The 22,955-nt window shown below is 32.7% G+C and overlaps 1 protein-coding gene across 15 annotated transcripts in view; it reads right to left on the bottom strand.

Annotated features, from left to right (window-relative positions):
- Positions 1 to 22,955, bottom strand: part of PARD3 (par-3 family cell polarity regulator) — a 666,346-nt gene that overhangs the window by 217,118 nt on the left and 426,273 nt on the right. For 5 of the 15 annotated variants that reach the window (XM_052000528.1, XM_052000515.1, XM_052000523.1 and 2 more), the window contains exons 17-20: positions 18,377 to 18,528; positions 17,290 to 17,334; positions 11,582 to 11,809; positions 206 to 437 (exon numbers count right to left, since the gene is read on the bottom strand). In XM_052000528.1, coding sequence (XP_051856488.1) covers positions 206 to 437; positions 11,582 to 11,809; positions 17,290 to 17,334; positions 18,377 to 18,528 — 657 coding nt within the window. The remainder of the gene's footprint in view (positions 1 to 205; positions 438 to 11,581; positions 11,810 to 17,289; positions 17,335 to 18,376; positions 18,529 to 22,955) is intronic. The other 10 variants (XM_052000522.1, XM_052000521.1, XM_052000525.1 and 7 more) reach the window with 4 other exon arrangements.

Raw genomic sequence — 22,955 nt, forward strand, 5'->3', positions numbered from 1 at the left:
TATAGTTACTAAAACCATCTTGAGGAGTGAGTTGGAATCCTTAGGATGATGAAAGGGAAAGACAAGCACTCAGAAGAATGAGAGAAGCACCACAATCTGACTGCACCGAGAATTTTTTCCATATTACAAGGAGGAAGATTTTCTTATTAACATAGCATTCATGCCCTGCCTGTATTGTCCTTGTCTTTATTACAATAGTACCTACCTGAACATGTCTCCTAAACCCTTCAGCATTCCTTTCTTGACCTTCATTTTGTCTTTTTCTTTATCCCTGTCTTTCTTTTTCTCTTTTCCAGTTTTCTCCTTTTTCCTATCACTCTTATCTCCTCTCTCTTGGTTTCCATTCATTTGTCTCTCCAGAGAATGGGATGGTTGATCACTTGCTGTAGAAACAGATTCTCTTCCTGATCTTGAACTTTCTTCTGTGTCTTCTTCCACTAGGGAGAAAAAAAAAAAAAGGAAAGAAAAATACAATAAGGAGTCAAAGCTTAGGCAAAAAGAATACAAAAAGTGGATAGGTTAGAAACACACATGAAAATGTTTCCCTTTGTTTAGCAAGTTGGTCAAATCATTTCAGATAAAACTGCTGTGCCCATACCCCTTTTCTCCCCACAAAAAACTGTTACTGTTACAGGTATCTTTATATCACTAGTTCTTTATGTCTTCAAGTGGAAGTAGATACTGAATCTCCTGTGCCATTTATTAAACAATCATTGCCCATTCAAAGCCAAATGTTGATCCTTTATCATTTGACAGAAATACATGATCAAGTGTCAATCAATAGCATCAGAGTAATCCTTTTCCTTTCTATCTAGTAGTTTTGGCAAAGGTATGATGAATGGCTGGGGGGAGGGGCCATATGTTTGATCTTGGCTCTGTCACCAAAATAAGAGATTGTTTTCACAAGTTGAGTACATATGAATGATGCATATTGGCAAATGCTAAAATATCTGCTTTTGTTTTTGTGTATGTATGTGTCTATATACACATATAAAGAATATGCACATGTAATTTTACAGTTATGCTAGTACATATAGTACGTTTGCTATTTTCTATAAGGAGTAAAAAGATTGAGCTTTACTGTTTTGTCAAATGTCAATGAAAGTGACTTTTTTCTTTAACTATCTCTGATAAAAATCAAATGCCACTGAGCCCATTTTATTCCTCTAAGGAAGCATTCTTACCAATGATCCCTTGCATTTTATTTTGAAGACTGTTTTTACTTATTTTAAGTATTCTAATTTAGATAATGCATTATCATAGAAAGTTTTCTGGGGGCAGAAGTGATTTAACTAATCCATTTGAATGCCAACTAATTAAAAAAGTAGTATTTAACAATATGTGGCTTTACTATTCAGTCTGTGCATACAAACATAAGATGTTCATTTAAAATTTGGATTAGATGTGTTTCAAATAGTTAGGCAAAATGGAGTGATAAAGAATTAGTCTCAGAGGCAGAATACCTAAGCTCAATTTCTTTACCAGACACATCCTTGTTGTGTGAGAATGAGCAAGTCATCTGACTTGTTGGTGCCATTGTTCAACTGCAATGATTCCTGATCTGCAATAATTTCTCCAGCTCCTCATAATAATGAAATCACAGGTTAGGATAAAAAATAATTTTAAACAAGAAAAGAATCTAATAGAAAAAACCTCTTCAATAGGATAATGATTTAAAAAAAAAAAACAACCTTTAACTTAACAGTACAAAACCATGCATTCTTCAAATCCCTTCTGTTGATGACAAAACAATCAAGTTTTGGTAAGAACATTTTTTATAACTTTAAAGAATCACCTATAAATTTTGTAAAAATTTTATAACCAAAGTATAAGAAAAAATATGTTCAGTTACTCAAAACAGAAAAGTATTCCAATAAAAAAGTATTCAATAAACATATTTACTAGACAATCCATTAGTAATGATTAGGAGTAAATTGATTTGACCTACTGATACTTTCATTTGAAATGCTGTGTTAAACTCCCATTTACCTTTCCTATTTTTGCTTATTATTATATACATGTTTTATTTTCATAGCTAGTTTACAAATAAAAAGGTATATTTTTTTCAACACAAGAACAAAATCTTTGTTTTTGATTAATATCTCAGTTTGTTCCTAATCTCTTCCACTCCCTGAACTATGGGGCATTTTTTTGCAGGTGATTACATAGATAAAATTTTAAGTTGCTTTCTTTTTTAAAAGAAGGTATTACAAAGAAACTTACACTTCTATCATGCAGTACAGTCATTCTGTAATTAAAATATATCTAATTACTATGTTTTCACCAGATGCAAATGTAGCTTGATTAAAATTCAAGTCCATGCTATAAATGAAACTTGTGAATGCTTCTGTGGGTCAGCCACAGCACTAACTCACCAAGAAGTTGAAAAGAAATGTTGGCTTCTGTGTTTTAAACAACACAGAGAAAACTTCTTAGTGTTTGAATACAAATTAAAAGCTATGAAACCATCTTTTCCCTTCATCACCCATAAAACAGAATTATTTTACTATCAAACATAGTGTGATTCATGACTCAAAAGTCCTCTGTTCATTCTGTTATAACCTGCTGCCTAGAAGGATAACTATGCTTTTAAGGTCATATTTCTATGAGATGTCATTCTTTTTAAAAAAATCATTTATTCAAAATGTATAGTAGGCAAAGTGTTGGACCTTGTATAAGGAAAGCTTAAATTTGATTCACTTACAAGCCATGTAAACCTATGTATACTATCTCAACTTTTTCAACTCTAGTTCCCTGAAAATGGAACACTAGAATTATTTCCAGTTATTGTGGTAAGGATATTAAGAGGTATTTAAGATTTCTTGTGATCTTGCAAGTTGGAAGATATTATCATGCAAAAGCACCAAAAGAAATAGTTTCTGCTTATATTACATAGCAAATGTGTAGTGCACTATACTAAGCTACAAGGTAGATTTTAAAGAGGAGTATCCAGGAGAAGCACAAAAAAGAATAGAGCAGGTTTTGATGCAGGACATATAGAAATGAAGGTGTATTTGCTACCATGGCCCACCTGCCTTATTCAGTCACCAGTTTTCATTCATTACATACAATCATCTTTCAATGAGAAGAAAAGGATGAAAAATATGTAGGAATGTCTTCCTTAGCTACTAGTACTTACTTACTTAGCTAAGTAGTACTTACTTACTACTTAGAAGATCTAGGGAGAAAAGATGCTCTTGACACCAAGAATATAATTTGCATGCCTTATTTAAGATGAAAATTATAACTTTGAAGATATGTGAAGTAAACAGTTGGCTTCTTGGCCAGTACAAAATGAAAGGATTTGCTCTTCTTAATGGTACTTGACCATAACAATGATGTCATAAAATGAAATAGAGGGCATCTCAGAGGATCATGAATAATATTTTTGGCAGGATATTTAACAAATAGTATAAGAGGGCTTTGTTCTAAGATTTGAAAGGGGAAGGAGAAAAATAATTAAATAGATTATGAACTTCTCAAATGTAGTGATGTTCTTTTAGTTTTCCTTGTGTCCATATCATTTATTATAGTGCCTGAGTGCTTACCAATGTTGTGGAGTGACTGAAATAAAATGGCAAAAAATATTAGGATAGATTGCAAATATGATACAGAACCAATAATAGCGAACAAAATCAGTAATTCTCAAAATGTATTTAACAGATTTGCAGTTTGATGTACATTTTTTATTTTAGTATGTTATAGAAATGCTTGTTTTAGATCATAAACAAAAATTTAAATAAATTTAAAAAGAGAAAATAGAGTGATGTAAACAATAAAAAAAAAGTTAGAATATTGTATGACAATTGTGTGTCTGTTCTGTTTTCTCCTCTTTAAAATGAGGATAAATAGTAGTACCTATTCCCCAAGATTACTGTGAGGACTAAATGAAATAATATAAAGTTCTATGAGTATTTACTGTGACTATAGTTTAAAGATTATCATGTTTAAAATACTTAGTGTTATATAAACATAAGTCATGATGATGATAAGGAGGAAGAGAAGCAAGAGGAAGAGGAAAAGCAAAAAAGGTAGTAGTATGAAAATAACTAAATAAAGTCAATGGAAAAATATGCCTCATTATTTTTTAATGAATATAAAAGCATTAGAGGAATTGCACATATGAAAAGAAAGTTAGACCCTATTTGGAAAATATGACAGAGTGGAAATAATAGTAGAAAGCATATTAAAGTATTATTTGTATCATCATGTCATTAGAGAGATGAACAGCTGAAAGGAAGATGGGCCAGACATACAGCAACAAGGAGGGATTATATAGTTAATTAATGTTAGTGTCTTCCCTCTGGAACTATCTCCAATTTAATCTGTATACATCCTACTGCACAAAGTTGTTTCCATGCTGCTTTCTCTACTAGATTATGAGCTCCTTGAGGACAAGTTTTATTTTTCCCCTTTCTTTGCACCACCTAGCTTTTAACAGTGCCTGGCATATAACAGGAATTTAATCAATGCTTGTTGATTTAACTTATATTGCTTATGGATAGCCTTTGATAATTCATGGAATATCATATATCAAAGATATAGAGGAAGACACCCGAAACCATAGTGAAGGGGGAAATGATTGAAACTGTCATGCCCTAGTCATAAAGGAAAAATATTTTAAGAAAACAAAAGCCAACATATGCATGTATATATTAGATCCAAGTACATTACATAAAATAATCAGGTAACATTACCCTGATTATTATTGTACAGAGAAAGACTATGAGTGTCAAATGCATTATTATTTTCAACAAATTAGACACATTTTACATTTTATATTTAACATGCAATAATTATAAATAACATGCAATAACCCACTAATACTGGCATTGCTAAAGAAGTGATAATTTTAAAATTATTTATCTTGAAATTCATTTCATGATTCATTTCTTCAAGACAAATTGACTGTTTTGCTTTATAAAATACTGAAATCTTGGCTTGGACTATTTAAGTATGTTGTGCAAGACAGTAAGAAACGATCTGTCACTAACCAGAAACCAAAGTTTAATGTGGTTAGGTAGGATGAGTTTTCATTTAATAGTAAATATTAACTTAGCTTCATCTAAAGAAACTTCCATTGAGTTAGCAGATGGTATCATGTTAATGACCTTGGATTCAGAATTAGAAGACCTTGACATCCTACCTCTTTCATACACTACTTATGGATAGGTCACATCATTTTGGGGCTCTAGTTTCCCTTTATTATAAAAAGAGGATATTAAATGAGTCAATTTTGGAGGATCCTTTTATCTCTATATCATGAGATCCCAGTGAGCCAGATGTGGTTCTTAATATTTTAAAAAAAACCCGTCTTCATTAATTTCACAAGTATATAATAAAAACAAAGGAAACAGGATACATATACAAATTAATGAAAAATTAAAATTGAAAAAGGGACAAAACAGGAAAAGCATCAATTTGGAAGCTATAAAATTGGCAACATGACAAGAATTTAGTAAAAATGAGTTGAATTTCACATTATACAACAGTAAAATTATTTTTCCTAAAACTCTCACATTGAATTGTTAGGATAAAAATTTCAATCTTTTAGACAGTCTTTCTTTTAGTCCCATACTGATTCTTACCCTTCTTACTAGTCATTATATGCTTCCCATTTAACAAGCAGCTCGAAAAAGAAAAAGTGAACATCTCAGAATTATTTCTGAAAATAAATCCATATTGTTACATGCGAAGTACCTAGGACTCATTAATTTAAGGGATGTATAAGCAGCCTGCTGAGAAACAGACAGCATGCTTGATTTACATGGAGCAGGGAGCAGATTGTAGCTGCCCTAACCTGTCAAACATAGGTAGTGACTTGAAGAAGCTGGGTCCCAGACCACATGATTTCATCTTACTCCAGACAGACATATTCAATATGAAGAAGCAGATGGATTAGATGAGAGACACAAACCCTGAGCTCTCCATGAAAAGAACATGAGTGTCATAGAAGGGGATAGATAGAAGGGGACTACACCAGGGATCTTGCTCTCAAGGTTTCCTGGCCTCTTAGTTATCAACATTTTATTGTTTTAACATTATTGAAAGCAGGTCAATACAGGACTACAGAAAACAACTGCTATTGGTATATCCATTTTTAAAAGTCAAATATCACACACACACACACACACACACACACACACACACACGTGGGGTGGCAGACTAGATTTATATTTTCATTAATATACGGTATTCCAAATGAGAAAATTCACTGAAACAATGGAGATAGACAGTAATTCTGTAATTTAGAAATCTTAAGAGACTTGTAGGGAATGCATGTATCAGAAATGAGACTAGAATGTAGGTCTTCTTAAATCCAAAGCTATCATGACACATTGTGTCTAGAAATGTCCTAGAAAAAGAAAATTGTCAGAAAGAACTAATACGATACTGAAAATGATACAACTTTGATATTGAATCCAGGTCTTCCAATTCAAAATCTAGAATTCTGTAGCAGCACTAGAATATCCAAGTTTGACAAATAAGAAAACCATATTTCTAAATATTTACAATTTCTTAAAGTAAACAGTCTTTTCCATAGTGAGTATATACAAAGTGTCTTCAACCACAGCCATAAACACAGAGGACAGTAGTAAGAACATCATCCTTAAGAGGCATTCATTCATTGATTCAACAAAAGCTTGTTGTAAAGTGAGTGAGGATTGTTTTATTCTCTGAGTTTGAAACCTCAGCATCTCGACCAGGTCCTGACACATTGTAAGTGCTTAATAAATAAAGGTGGAAGAGAGGATCCCTTTCTTCATGAGTTTATAATCTAATAGAGAAACTATTTCGCTCAACTTTCCTATATAGGTGCCTCTCTACATCCCTGATATTCTATCAATTTCTAAATCTCATTAAATTTTTAAAAATTCTCACATCTATTTACAGCTAATGTTCACAGGATATGTTGCTTGGAATTCTGCAAAAGCATTCTTCAGTACTCTCCTAAATTCTCTCCTTTCCAAACCATTCCACAAATAGCAGCCAAAAATCTGACTGGACCATATCCTACTCGTGAGTTTTCAGAAGCTCTATATTACCATTAAGAAGAATCACAAAACCCTTAGATATATATTAAGCTCATGTTATATTATTCCTTTTTTTTTTTTAAATAAATAATACAATTTAGTTTAAACGGGTAATTTGCTATACCCTGAACTCAGAGATTCTTTGTCCTGGGTATCTTCCATGTTGTCTGCTTGCCTCTTTCTTTTAGAATTCCTAGGTTCCTTCCAGAGGAAGCCTTTCCTGTTTCCTCTCTTTTTAATGTCCTCTCCCTCCTGGAGCTTTCTTACATTTTCTTGTCTTGGCAAAAGGTCTATCCCTCTGTATCATATATATTCTTTGGCAGCAAGGAGTGATTTTCATTTTGTTATGTTTATTAGGCATATTAACATAATGCCTTACACAAAAGGGTTTTTTAAAAAATGAATAACTGTGAAACTGATTTTGTCCTAGCAAGAAAATCTCCTTTAATACAATTCAAATACAAGTCAATTAAAAAAAAAAAAAAGTATTCCATACATAGCTACAAGCCTAGGTACATAGAAGCTACACTTGTCACTTCTCTGTGGAGTAAGTGGGCTTCCAAATAGGAACTATTTCCATAGGGACTTACAGCACACACAAAACACCTAATTAAGCTGGATTTACAACATGGCATTGGTAGTTGGTTGTGTTTCAAGGGAGTGACCATAGATACTTTCTTAACTGATGGATTGACCTCGTATCTAGAGTCTGAGACAGTAGAAAATCTGTTTGTTTTTTGGCTGACCTTGTACAAGAACTGTAGTACATGATAGCAAAACATAGTATTACATGTCACGGCACAATGATAAGGAGAACAAGGTTCATTCTAAAAGGGCATAATACTGTCAAAAAAGGGGGGCGGGGAGGGGAGAAATATGATAATCTTCCTTCTCTGTCATTTCCATGCTCACATTCTTAGTGCCTAGTAAAATGCCTGGCACCAGAAAATGCCAGGTACAGAATAAATATTTCTTAATTCAAAATTCAAACTTTGATTTAGTGACAAAAAGAAAACTACAAAAGAATGAACCAAGGACTTCTAAGTTCCTCTATAAATCCAAGAGGCCATTCTAAGTCCCTGATTTAGAGCTTTCCTTAGGTTGGGAGTTAACCATTTGTTTTTCATTGTTTTTTGTGACAGACCATTTTGTCAGACAAAAAAAAAAAAAAAAAACTGATGGACCCTTTTTAAGAAAAATATTTTTATAAAATACATTCAAATCTCAATCCTAATACTGGGATTTCTTCAACTTAGACCAAATAAATTTACTATTATTGATGCATCTCTTTGATAACTAATTTATCTGTTACACTCTTGATCTGGACCCAAAACAACAATGGCAGTGATCCCTTGTCTTGTCATAAAGCAAGCTTGATGAATGAATACCACAGATTACTATAACTAATGCTGCCCAGTTATGATTCTTCTATCTTTTTTGCCATCTGCTCGGCCTCCTGCACACTCTTTCTGGATCACCAGACACTATTTCTGGCCTAACACTATATCTCCTAGACTACTGGACTTCCAGATCATGCACTGCCATATATGTTTTGCTTCCTTATATTGGACTGTAAGGGTTTTTTTAGCAGAAAGACTTTTTTTTTTTTTTGCATTTGCATTTGTAGCTCACATTCTTAGCACAGTTCTTTACACAAGTTTAGTAAGTATTTAATAAGTGCTTTTTCATTCATAAGAGATTGAAGAACTAAGTAGACTATAGCAATAACAAGTGAGTTATATTACAATAATATAAATTTAATAAATTTATATTTAATTTATACGTTGAGATGAGTAGAGGCCAAAATACATTTATTTTAAATGTTCAGGAAAAAAGTTCTCATAAGCATTTTCTGTAGAGGGCTAGAACTCTGGAAAAGTATATTTGAAACAAGGTGTTAACTCAATGGAATTGATGATTCTCTAGTTCACATATATATTTAGTACTTAGTATGGTGATGTAACAGTTTTCTAAGTTTACACATAATCAATATGTTGTAGTGATGTAATTACAATAAGTATATAAGGGCTAAGAAGGACTGAAAGATAGACATTCTATCTTTGACCATCCTCCTTGGGTCTCTTCCCTCCTGCACTAAAATGGAAACTGGTTGAGACTGGCAGACTGGGAGACTGGCAGATTGCTGGATGAGACTGGGTCAGACTGAGACTATGTCAGACTACGACAGACACAGACTGTCAATAAAGACTTTAGACTCTATTCTTGTCCATTCTCATGGTGTCTATCCTACTGAGACAAAAGCCCTTCCAGAGGACTTCCAGAAAGCTAGCCTGGACATCACAATTTTCTTTAAAAACTCATAAGATTTTATGAGGGAAATACCATTTGTGTGATAAAAACAAGATAGGGTAAAATCAGGACACTAGAATAAGGAGAGGGATCTACAACCTTGGGTGGCATAAATTAGAAAAATCATTGAAAAGTAAAATAGCAAACTGCTAACTACCATGCAATTATAGACTGATGAAAGCTTCTTTGAGGAAGAGTATACCCATCTTCAAACAGGGTTCAATAATTCAGATTCATGGCAGAAGCTGACACTATTCTATCAATAAAATGAAAGACAATTGAATTATACAGAAAATTGTCATGGTTGAAGATCTTAGGGACTATGACAACCAGATATTTTAAAAGTATTTCTGGGTTGGCAATATACATTGGCAAAAGGAGTTTGCAATTTATACTAAGAACAGGCCATGTAAGATAGGAAAAATGGAGATTAACTACAAAGAAGAAAGAAAATAAGTAATAGAATTGGATAGAAGAAAGTGACATTACAAGATCAAAAGAATAACATGTAGAAGAAATCAATCATTTCCTCTATCTATCACAAAATATTGCATATCAAATATTTTCAAAAAGTCATTTAGGTACAAGTTACATGCATGTCCTCTTCAAAACCTTTATACTGGCTAACTATATAATCAAGGTTTTTTAAAAGAATTTTTTTCATTAATAATATGTCCCATCAAAGAAAGGAAAATTGAGGGGATGCTCATCAATTGGGGAAGGGATGAAGAAGTTGTGGTATGGAATTATGAAAGAACACTATTGTTCTATAAGAAATGATGAGTAGGATACTATTAGAAAAATTTGATAAATCCTCCATGAGCTCAAGCAAAGTAAAATGCATTATGTACATAGGAAGAGAAAAACTGTGAGATGATTAACTGTGTGAATGACTTTGCTGTTCTCAGCAATACAAAAATTCAAGACTACTCTTAAGAATTTAATGTTATCCATACCCAAAGGGGAAAAGTGATTGTATCTAAATACAAACTGAAGCCATACTTTCCCCCCCTCATTTTCTTTTTTTTTTTTTTTTGAGGATTTTTCTCTTTTTTAAGACTGGGATCCATATTTTCTTTTGCAACATGATTTTATGGAAATGTTTCACACAACTTCACATGGGGAAGCTATAAAGAGGAAGGGGGAAATCTGGAACTTAGTATTTTAAAAACAAATGCAAAAAAAGTATTTTACATGTGACTGGAGAAAATAAAATATTTGAAAATCATAAAAATAAACTCTTCTACTCCTCATCCCATCTATATGTTTATGTAGTCATATATGGCTCAAAATCTCTAATCAAACAAAAAAAAATGGCAAAATTAAGATTAATGACAATGCAGATAAATTATCTCTAGCTGCTTTTTTTTTTTTTTTTTACACAAGGCTGTCACTTCAACAAACCTTTCGAAAATGATAACATTCTCTTTCAAATGCTGCTTTCATGTTAATGACATTCTCACACATTAGACTATATCTGAAGTTAAAGAACTCAAAGGGCAAATTAATGGCTATTAACACAGATATAAAGTAAGCCCTAATTTTATTGTTTATTATGTCTCTGAAAACACCTCCTGCTCTACAATATGACATGAATATTGTGGTTTAAAAAAAGGCATGGTTTTCTGCTGCACTTAAGTATTTTATACTAAATTTAACTATACATAACCTACCATAGTTAAAGATTTTCAAATTATTGCAGTTACATTATAAAAATTAACAAAATCTCTTTCAACTAAAGTAACAATAATTCTTTAGGTCCTTTGCCACAGAGGAATTGGCGATTCTAGTTTAATTAAATTCAATATGTATTAAACTTTTAAGGATTTTTTTTTTGGGGGGGGGAGAAATGTGTATTTTCATTAGTATAAAGTTGAAACTTCTCTGTCAACACAAATTGGCAACATACCCATAAACTATAACCTTATACAGTTACCTGTGCCACGGAGATGTCAAGAAGCCTTAATTAATCTGAAGTCTTCACAATTCTAAGCCTGACTATGTACTATGCTACTGCCTCACAGAGGAGGTTGAGAATTTTAAAAAGAAATTACTGGATAATGTTGATATTCCTGAAGATGAGTAGAATGGCGCTTTCTAAGATATGTTCAACACATTTGAGGAAAATAGGAGTCAATATCAAAAACAGAAACAAAAGGCTCAGACTAGTATTAAATCTTGTTCCAAAAGGGTGCCAAAGAATCATATGTATTCTTTTTATGCTGTTATCAACTTACAAGTCTCCATGCCTTCATCATCTTCATCTGCAGCAGGTTTATCATAGGATTTGTCAATTGCTGCTCTGAAGCTCTCATTGCAGCCACGTCCTCGGATTATCCGCGGGCGAGGACGATGGAAAGGAATGTCACCATTCAAAGTCACCTCAGCAACAGCTGTCTGAAGACTCTCTAATGAGCTGGATTTTTTCAAGCCTAACGAAGGTCCTACATCTCTGCTGGGGGAACCTTGGTGGTTTAAAAAAAAAAAGTTAATTAGAATTAGTGCCAAGAATTGCATGCTTGATTATTCCTCTGAATTCTATAGGGATATGCTTAACAGGATTTCTTTGTTCTTTGTTGGCTAAGGCAATGAAAGAGTTTTTCCATTTATGATAGGTTTTTACAACAATACTGCTTATCTAACTAGTTTTGCAGCCAAAAGTTTTATTTACAGTTTTTTCCATTTGTAAAAAGATCTCCTTTTGAAAGATTGTTTAAAAATTCATTGGCATGTATTTAATTCCCTTTAAGACTGACAACAACATGGAGAAACACAGAAATGAAAACAAGACAACCTTGTGTAACTTTTAAAACAAACATTTGCCACATCCATAAAGTAATATCTACTTGTCTTAAAAAAAAATAATAATAAAGGAAAAGAAAAGTAGACAGAAGACATCTTTATTGATAGTTTTTATTTTAACATCACCCACATTTTTTTCAAGGAAGACAGAAGAGATGTAATGTCTTCAAAGAAATTTTATATATCTGTTCTTGGTAATCTCAATGGACTATAATAACCAAGAAATGCAACTGAGATAATTAGAGAAAGCAAAAGAACTAGACTAATTCTTAACTTTTACACTTCAACCTTTAGGTCAGCTTCAAATTATTTGCAAGACAAGTTAAAGATTCTGATTAATATGTTTTACTAAGTGCTCTTCTCATTATACAAAAAATATAAAATTCTATGTAAGCAAATAGTTCACAAGGGATTCCTTTCCCTTTTGAAAGCAGAGCATAGTTAACCAGAGAATCTATTTTGGAATAATGCTTTTACCAAAAATTACACTGGAAAAAAATAATCTCTCAAAGAATTGGTATGTGTTATAAAGAGGAAAGTCTTGTAAGGCATCACTATTTCAGAAGTATCAAAAATGAGACAAATCTATATGCATTATTTGAAGTTCAACAGGCCCAGAATTATAGTTTCTTGAGAGAAGGAAAAAGAGGGGCATTTAGGTGGCACAGTGGATAGATCACCAGCCCTGAAGTCAGGAGCACCTGAGTTCAAATCTAGTCTCAGACACTTAACACTTCCTAGCTGTATGACCCTGGACAAGTCACTTAAGCCCACTTGCCTCAGCCAAAAAAAAAAAAAAAAAGAAAAAAGAAAAAGAAAGACAAGAAAAAAGAAAAAGAAAGAAGGAAAAAGAGAAGATAGGGATGAATAGCAGTAATTACAAGGAAAGATGCAATGAAATATGAGGTGAAATATTTAGTAACTAAAATTCTAGTTCTCTTTCTTGAGGCTGTGGGAAAAGTGCAACATAAAATAATGTCTTTAGAAGGACATTAAAACTCATTTGAACTAAATGAGAATGGTTCATCTACTCATGTTTGAACTCTTAGGATAATTTGCACTGAGTCACATTAAAACTCATCTGAACTAAATGAGAATGGTTCATCCACTCATGTTTGACCTCTTAGGATAAGTTGCATTGAGTCACAGTAATATATGCTCTGTCCTGTCCCATGGATAAACCACTTCAAGGAAGTATTCCAACTCTGCATGGGTTCAGCAGCCCATATGCTGATCAATGATAAAGGAATAACTTTGTCATATCATTATTAAGAAGCTAGATATGTATGACATGGGGCTTTAAAGTCTGAGAGTAAAATATCAAAGAAATATGGAAATCACATTGGACAGCAAATGTTCAATTTTGAAACTACGCTTGACAAAATGTTGAATCATTCATTTCATTTGCTTTGCACTATTAACAAGAGGGAAGTATAGTTCAAGTCAGGATATATTAAAAAAAAAAAAAAGATACAGGTCATACCAATCAAAAATATGAACATATAATGAAAAAGAGGTATCCTTTGAATTTTGATATGGGGAGAAAAATTGATTCATCAATCACATTTTATAGGAGTATATTATGTGCACATAGATATACAAGCACATATGTGTATATTTATTATATGTACATGTAATCATTTTAAGGCCAGGTTTCATATACATGGTATATCAAAACTCAAAGGGCAATTTCAATTTTTAATACCTTCAATCTTCAATACCTTCAATTAATACCACACTAAGTGATACAAATATATTATTTTTAATGAATGTTCAATGTTATAATTTTCTTCCATATCTACTAATAAGAGAGAATTCAATAAATATTCATGTCATAAGGAAGGAGGGAAAATCAACTTTTGTGTCAAAACATTACCAAAAGGAAACAAAGCCAAATATTAATGAAAAGAAATGGTTATCACTGTTGGATATTGATATTTAATTTCTAAATCTCTAAATAAAATGTGCCTGTTTTATCACTTAATAGTTTGCAAAAAATAATCATAAAGGAGACATATTATGCCTATTTAAGATGTTTTAAAAAGAAGTATTACAAATGTCAATATAAATTATTGGGAGAAAAATATTCCTGTTTACTTTCCCCAAGGAAAACCTGGCTTAGGAGTGACAATATTTTCAGAATAGTATAATACAAATAATCAGTTTCAGAAATGGTAGGAAGGTTTTCATTTATTTTATTGATCCATCTATTTATCTAAATAGCTATGAAGCTTGAGTGGCCATCAACATGAAGGTGAAGGAGATAGTAGGCAAGAAAGTATCACTATGAAACAGTACACACTTCATTAATACCTGGCCTAGAGAGCAGACATAAGAACTGCTGTTTGCCTATCTTAGCTGGAAATATGCAAAATCACTTCATTACAGCTATCCAGAAGTACTGGCTGTTCCAGCAGGTGGCAAAGGTTCTCTCTCCCTAGAGGTCTGGGAGGGAATAGACAAACACATCTTGAGCAAAAAAGAGGAGTTCTATTAGATGGCCTCTGAAATTCCTTTCCTGGGATTTCTACTCTAATGACATCTTTTTTGGATTTGTTTCCTGTGACCATATCATAATTAAAACTGTTTTCAAATGAAGGTTACTCCTCATTTAAAATAGGATGCAAATGTCTTCTAAAATAAGAATATGAATAAAACAGCTCCATTTGTCACGAGAAAAAAAAAAATTGTCACTAGCTATAATAAGCAATGTATATTCCCAACTTAGAAGCACACTGAATTCTAAATTCAACTGAAAATGTTCTTTAAATATAAAATTCTGGCTAAATTAATTTAATACCATAAATGTAAAATCGAAATCCATTAATTTTAGAGCATCCCATTGTTTCCCTTTTCAAGATATGTTAACTAAAAAAAAAAAACCACTATGTAATTTATTTTTAAGAATGAAATTGCCAAGAACATAAATACATCTCTTATCACCTCCCTTTCAAGGACTAAAATAAACCAAATTTTCCATCAAGAAAAGAAGGTATGATACACTAAATCCCAATATAGATGCAGAAAATTTACTCACAGGACTTTCCTTAATTCTGATGCTTTGTTTCTTCCAACAAACAAACAAACAAAAAATTGTATGAAAGGAGGACTGAATGTATCTTAGCCTTAATAAAAGGCACAGAAAAACATGGCATCCAACTATGATTATCAGTTGTCACTAAGACAAATGAACCACACTAAATTGTCACAGAATATACCACTAACCTTTGAACTGAACTGTAAAATCATGACACTCTGACAGCTCAAGTGAAGTAAAAGAGAAAAATAATTGAACATCTATTCATGATCTACTAAGAGGAAAAGGCCTATTTTAAATAGTTGCTTATGCACACAGACTGAATGACACCCAAAGCTTGCATAAATTAATTTGTTTAAATCAAATAAAATTTCCTATTTTTTCATAATTCTTCATAATTGAATTCAGTAGGTCATCATGTACAACATGTAAGAACTGTCATTTTTTAAATCTAGAATTAAGAACATTACCAAAAACAAGTGTTTAATTAAATTATAAATCTGTCCTCACCTGGAAAGCAACCAATTGCTTATATTTTGAAATCTGGTCATCATTATGCAAAAATTATCAAGATAAATTGTCCCTTTCTTTTTCTCAGTTGCTATATAATTAAATATTTACTTTATTTTAATCAGGTTTTTGAGATCATGCCCTTTAACCTACGTGACTGAATGTGGTTGTCATGGACATTAACATGGGCAGAAAATATATCTTGAAAATAAAAACTGGGACCAGTAAACATCATTGATTTTAAATATGGATGTCTATTGTATAGACATGAATCATCAAATTATATTTTCTAATGTACTGCTTCGAAATAAGTTAATAGGTCATTTGAAATTTATGCCTAACCGACCTGAAGTCAAGAGAATTTGAGTTCAAATCTGATCTCAGATACTTAATACTTCTCAGCTATGCGACTCTAGGCAAGTCACTTAACCCTACTGTCTAGCAAAAAAGAGAGAGAGAAAGAGAGAGAAATTTATGCTTAATAAGATGGTAGCTCATTAGCTCATTAGCCAGGCTGAGAATAGAAGAAAACTGACTTACACAAAAGTTAATTTTATGCTTCATTGGAAATAATTTTTATGTAATCTGTTATTTTATAAAAGATTACAACCCAAAGACACTTCTATAATATTTTTTACATGTGTATATGAGAAATCAAATTTGGAAGCATGTTAAAAAACTAGTTGCCTCATGCTTAAGGGGTGAATCACACTTAATTAGTGCTAAGAAATATAACCTTATTTTATATATTAGATCTATATATTAAAATGGCAATCCAGAGGGCCAAAGCAAACTTGCATGAATGCATCTTAAAGGTTAAATACATTACTATAACTACTTATGAAAAAAAAAATCCTAGATACTCAGTTCTATAAGAATATGTTAAATCAGCCATTTTTCACATGTACCAAATAAACCATTTGAATAAATACATTGTTTCAGTTGATAGTTTTATATAGCACATGAAAGAAAAATCCAGTGTAGTGATATTTTTACTATAGGTACAAAATGTTATACATGTATGTCAGTTATGCCCTAACTCATTTGAAGTAAGCCTGGAACTGATACTTCTTTTGCCCGACTTACTTCATTTTTTGGTAGTGAAAAGATACTTGACAAATCTGTTTGTTGTGGACTTTCAAACAAGAAAAGATTACTTAAAAAAACCATTAATGTCAAATTTCACTTAGATCCTATTCAATGAAATGGAAACCATTCAAAAAAAAAACTATCCTTATCAAGAACTAGCTGAGGAATATAGGATTCTGATATTACAACTTACTCCTAAGTAGAGATGTCTTATGCATGTATATCATATAATCCCCATATCTTTTGGGGCATGTTATGTTATTATTTTTTTTTTAATTTTTATTATTCTATTATCATTTTATGGATGCTGCCTGTAATCATCTTTCCCAAGAGTGTTTTTTTTTCTTTTCTTCCATATAATTTCATTACTTAAAAAAAAAAAAAAAAAAAAACCATGCAAGCATTGGAAGAGGCATGTTTTCATGCAATTTGATTGGCAATTCTATAATTGTGGTAAGTGTCTTGGACCAATGTTTCTATGGCAACAGCCTTACTGCCCATTCTTACCTGTTTTCTGGTCATCCACAGTACTGAGTTTAGTCTCGTCAGCTACTGTTAAAAGGTAAATGTATATTGGTTAGCCCAGTTAGTGCCTATGTCCACATGCTTTAACCATTCCAATGGTCTCAGTTAGGTGGCTTGTCTTAGGTCATATTTCATGCAATTACATAACATCAAGCAAATAACCTTAAATCCAAAAAGCAGCTCACCAAACAACTTGTTAGTCATTTCATATCACAGGCACATGTGTTATTTACATGTTAGCATATATAATTAGCCAAGGCAAGTCATCGCCAGATTTTACTTTTGGTACGCATATGATGAATTAATGCTTTTAGTTTTGAAGTATATGCAGCCACCAAAGAACAGCATCCACAAGATACAGCTGATTAACAAAAGGTTTTTTTAAATCACCCAATGAGTATATAGATAATTACTAAGATTGTTCCACTCTATTTTAGAGGGTTCAGATTTTGAAGATATGCTATCTGATTGATATATGATTGAACAATTATGTTTTTTTTTTCCTCTTCTCAGTTGCTTTAAAAGAATTTCTTCAGCTATACTGTCTCAAACCATTATTTTAGATTGAGTTAAATCCCTTGATTATCAGCACACAAATTTCTAAAAAATTAAGCTTAAAGAATAGCAATGAGAAGAAGATGTCATAAATTAACCAATTTCTACACATGGATTGAGATAATGGTTTCTCTCCAAATCCTTTTCCCCCTAAACTTTTAAGCCTCACTTCCCCTGCCTCCAACCATATCATCCATCAACAAACAGTTGAATCACTGTTGACTTCATTCTAAATTCATTTCCCCCCAGAAATACATGAATGTAGCATGAATGCACATGTGTTTGTTTCTTTTCCCATAAGCAAACATATATACATTAGCATATTGCCTGTTATGTAAATATGCCACTTGTGAGTAATATGGTTACCATAAACTCACAGAAATACAAATTTGTGCCAAATCATTCATTCTCCCTCTCCCGAAATAAATAGACACATACATGTGCTTGGCACAAGACTTTATCTTGATAGCATCTAAACCACATTCAGATAGAGATTCATGGAGATTGTACTCACTACCTAAATCCATGCTTTTTGATTTTCGTGTTTTAACGAAATCCAATTGACTGGCATCTGAAAATTGTTTTGTGCGTTTTTCTGACATACTCTGGCGTCCAAATCCTTCTCGTTGAAAAGCAAGAACTGGATCAACATCTGGACTCAATGAACTGGAGGAGCAAACAAATATAAAAAAATGGTTCTTAAGAACATATCCCATATAAGTAAAATTCATGTTTATTAATTGAAACAAGCTTAGTCCAAATTAAACACTTTAATCTTTAAAAATGCTGGACATAAATAGAAAAACTGGGGGAATGATATTTGATTACATTGGCCAAAGGAAATTCCCTTTCCCAAACTGTCTGCTCTGCAATTTTTTTCATTCTAGAGATTTAACTGAGAGCATTGAAGGTTTCAGTCACTTTTTCAGTCGCTTAAAACCCCAGACTTTCTTAACTCTAAAGGTGGCATTCCATCTACTATACCAAACTGTCTATTCTACGGAAAATCTAAAATAAAATGAGACTCAGAGAAGCTCTTTTCTAGCTATTCTTTTTCTTTTCCCTCTTGCTATGATTATGCACCATTTCTTGGTAACTGAAGCTGCTAGTGCCTTCCATCTCTATTATATGCTTCCCATACAGACCTAGTTATTTACATTTCATCTCCACCATTACAAAATGAGATCCCTGAGGGGGATAAAATGGCCAGTATCTAGTAAGAACTTACTATAGCTTACAGTCATTGACTCAGTGATTAATGACTGAGTGACATTCATTTCTACCCTATCATAACAGGATTTAAAGTATAAAGTAAGCTGGGCTATACAAGCATAGAGAGGGGGAAACACCCCCAAAATTACCAAAATGTGGAATCAAAAAATATATCAAATAATAATTCCTACCTAAGTAGAGAGGTTTTTTTGATCCTGTATCTTTTATATAGGGGATTTTTTTTCTCTTAAAGATGTAGTTTTTATTAATTAGTGAAAGGTTTTTGATGAGGGTATATGGTTTTACTTCAAGAAAAACAATATTCCAGAACCAATACTCTCCATAAGATATTCATCTTAGACATGATTCTTGGAGTAGGAAGTCCTATCACTGTACTGGTCACTTTCCCCTCTTCTCAATTCTAGAAACTAAGGAATATTTGCAGGACAAACCAGAATGATAATATAGTATATAACTATTAAAACAATATGTGTAACTATGAAACAATATGTGGCTCTATGTCTGGCTTTTACAATGATTGCTCTCTCATGTGTGGAGTGGTCTCTCCTCAACAACCTCTCCTAAAGCTTTTACTCCCAGGTTTCATTTGATACATTCAGTGATGTCTTCAAGAAATCTTACCTGATTGCCCTGCTTTTGTATCACTCCTCAGAGTTTGAAAAAACTCTAAATAGTATGTCTCTGTATGTGTGTGTTCATGTGTACATGTATACACATGTATAATTTATGTTTACTCATTGCAAACATGGGAGTAGGCACTTAAAATTCTCATAGATCTAGACCTGGAAAGAACCCTAGCAGGTCATCCAGTCCAAGCTTTTCATTGTACAGATGAGGAAATTGAAGGCCAAGAAAGTTAAATGATTTGCTCATCCTTCCATATGTAGTATGAGACATTGAAATTGAAACGGGACTTTCTGACTCCAGAATCAGGGCTATCCCCACAGTATGATAGTAATTAATTGAATTTGCCAACAGAACTTCATCATTATCAGCCTTTGACTATCTTACTTCATTGCCTGGAAATGATCCTTAATTTTTATTGAACAATTGAAATTTGAAGCCAAATTCAGAAATATCTATTAAATGTCTACTGTGTGTAGGGGACTCCTGCTAGGTATTAAGAATCAAATTGGTAAAACAAATCCTAAACAAAACATGATCCTTCATAGAGTTGAAAGCACAGACATACAGTGATATACTTCAAGTATATGACAAAGTGCCATGTGAGAACTCAGAGGAAGACTATTTCTAATGAAGAGGAAAATGCATAAAGGAAGGAAGGAAAGTAAATAGGGATGCAACAGAGGAAATGGAGAGAGAAGAGGTTCTGGGATAATGAAAAAAATATGAGTAAAGGCCAGTAGGTAGGAAAGTATGCAGCATGTTTTTGTAAGGGACAGAATAGTCCAGTTTGACCAAGCACAGAGCAAGGGTAATGTGAGATAAGGTTGGAAAGTGAGGATAGTATGACATTGAATGCCAGACGATGGCATTTCCATGTGACTCCATAGGGAATAAGTAGCCTCTTAAGATTTTTGAGCAAAGGAATACTATGGACGGATTCACTAGCCTTTCTTAGGAATTCCATTTTTTAGAACACCTTTTAAAAATTATATTAAATTCTAATTTTTCAGAATTTTTGGAGAAATAGAATATGTACAATGTAAAAGTCTCAGTCTAACCTGGTTTTATCAAAATTTTGGCATTGTTTTATTGTACTCAAAAGTAAATCAAACATTTGACTGAAAGGACGTAAATCAATGGCTGCCTTCAAGCATCAAGCCTCAAAATGTACTTATATCATGAGTTCTTTTTGGTACTAGGTGCTCCATATAACCATGGAGTATTGAGTTGAAACAGGTTGTCATCCAGGAATATGTATGTATGTATATGTATATATATGTATGTATCTATCTATCTATCCATCCATCTATCCATGTTCAAGAGAAAATCCTGAAAGAGATATTGCTAATGATGATAAGTAGTACAAATACAGAACTTTTTTGTTCAGTTTGTTGAACTAATCCACCTTTTGGCAGGTGCTTCTTATCCCCAGTCATTTTTCTGAACTGCATAGAACTTGACAATTAAAAAAGAGTAAAAGATAACTGTTGATGTGAGAGTTGAGCTCTAAAAATTTGTGATTTGCTTGTGTAATTTTAAATTATTTTATTTCCTTGGAAATTATGTTGTCACTAAGATAAGAGGCACATGTTATGCCATCATTTTTATCAGCAACATTATCGTTAATGTGCTATAAATTAATTAATGGATAGCAAAAAGCATACTTTGCTCATCAGTAAAGTAAAACTTTTAATTGGACACATCCATTTGACACAGCCAGCCTTCTACAATTTGCAAATGAATTGCAGAAATACTCAGTTTAAAAAAAAAAATCAAATGAGCTTAGATGTGTTACTAAAAATAACTTGAAAGTGAAGGTCTTTAAACTGCATCATTATTACTGAGCTCCTATCAATATAACCCATTAAATTAATGTATGCAGTGGGCAATACATCAACATGCTTAACAAGTAAGACTGTAAGAACAACAATGGACTCTTTAAAGAATGTAACCGGATTTTGACCCTTGATGTTATTAAAATTCCAGTTATTAATCCTGTCTTATTGCCCTTTTGTTTTCATAACATTTTCATCAAGGATTAGAGAGATATTGTCAGGCTGGAAAGCTTACATTTTCTGCTGTGATTCAGAACAGCTGCCATCATTGTTTGGATAACCCTTCGTCCATATTCTTAACATTACCCTATGCTCCTTCTAGCAAAAATCACACAAGGCGCCTCCATTTTCCAAGACTCTCTCCTTCCATTAGCAGCAGGAAATGAATGCAACAATCTATTTCTGAGATTTATTTATTTATTTTCCCAGACAGTGCATCAGAAGCAATATGGTAAGCAGCTCCTACGGCTAACACTTTACCAAAAGACCTCAATAATTCCATGTAAAGGTGGAGATCGCAATAGTCTCCCTCCCCCCTCCCCAGATGAATATGGGGATTGCTTAAGCCCTATAATCATTGCTGTTGCTTTTGTTTTCTGAAAGACACATGAACTACACAAGTAAATGTAACAGCATTTGCAGATTTCAAATATGTTTTATTTTGTACAATGTCCCCCTCTCCCCTCCCCCCCTCACTATGGACAAGTGAAAATTCACTCAGAGATAAGCTATTATCATCCATTGTTGCGGGGGGTTTGATTTGAAAATTCTTATATTTTCTACAGGAGAACTTCACTTAGGTTCTTCCCCCACCCCTCATTTCTTAAAGCTACAGATGGAGTTCTTGAAGACCCCCCAAACAGGGAAAATTATTCCAAGAACAGCTGCAGCATTACCAGAGAAACAAGTAGAAGGAGATAAATATACTTTTTAAGCTCATGAAAATAATATACAGAACTGATAACATCAATTCCTTAGATATCAAGTTTGGTTTATTAACAAACACAGAAAGGAGGAGTGAAAAATGAGGGGAAGAGGAAGTAAAAAATGCAAAGGGACAGCAAAAGAAAGGGTAAATTAGAGAAAGAAGGATCTTTTTTTAAAGGAATGGCAGACTGAGACAAATAAAAGGAGTGATGCTACCACCATTTAAATGGGATTTTGCTGATGCATTCCTAAAAGACCCTAGAGACAGGGCAATGAGAAAATTCCACTATAATACTTCATACTGCTGGTGTTAATTATCACTGCAACCTAAGGAGGGAGGGGGGAAATTCCTCAAAGGGACCTTTTATTTTGTTTATTGAGGTATATAATTACTAAACTTGCAAATTAGTATATATTCAAATAATACATAACTGCTCAATAATATCAAGCACTATTTTCTTTTCACAGACA

The sequence above is a fragment of the Antechinus flavipes genome, chromosome 5, assembly GCF_016432865.1.
Source record: "Antechinus flavipes isolate AdamAnt ecotype Samford, QLD, Australia chromosome 5, AdamAnt_v2, whole genome shotgun sequence".
NCBI lineage: Eukaryota > Metazoa > Chordata > Mammalia > Dasyuromorphia > Dasyuridae > Antechinus > Antechinus flavipes.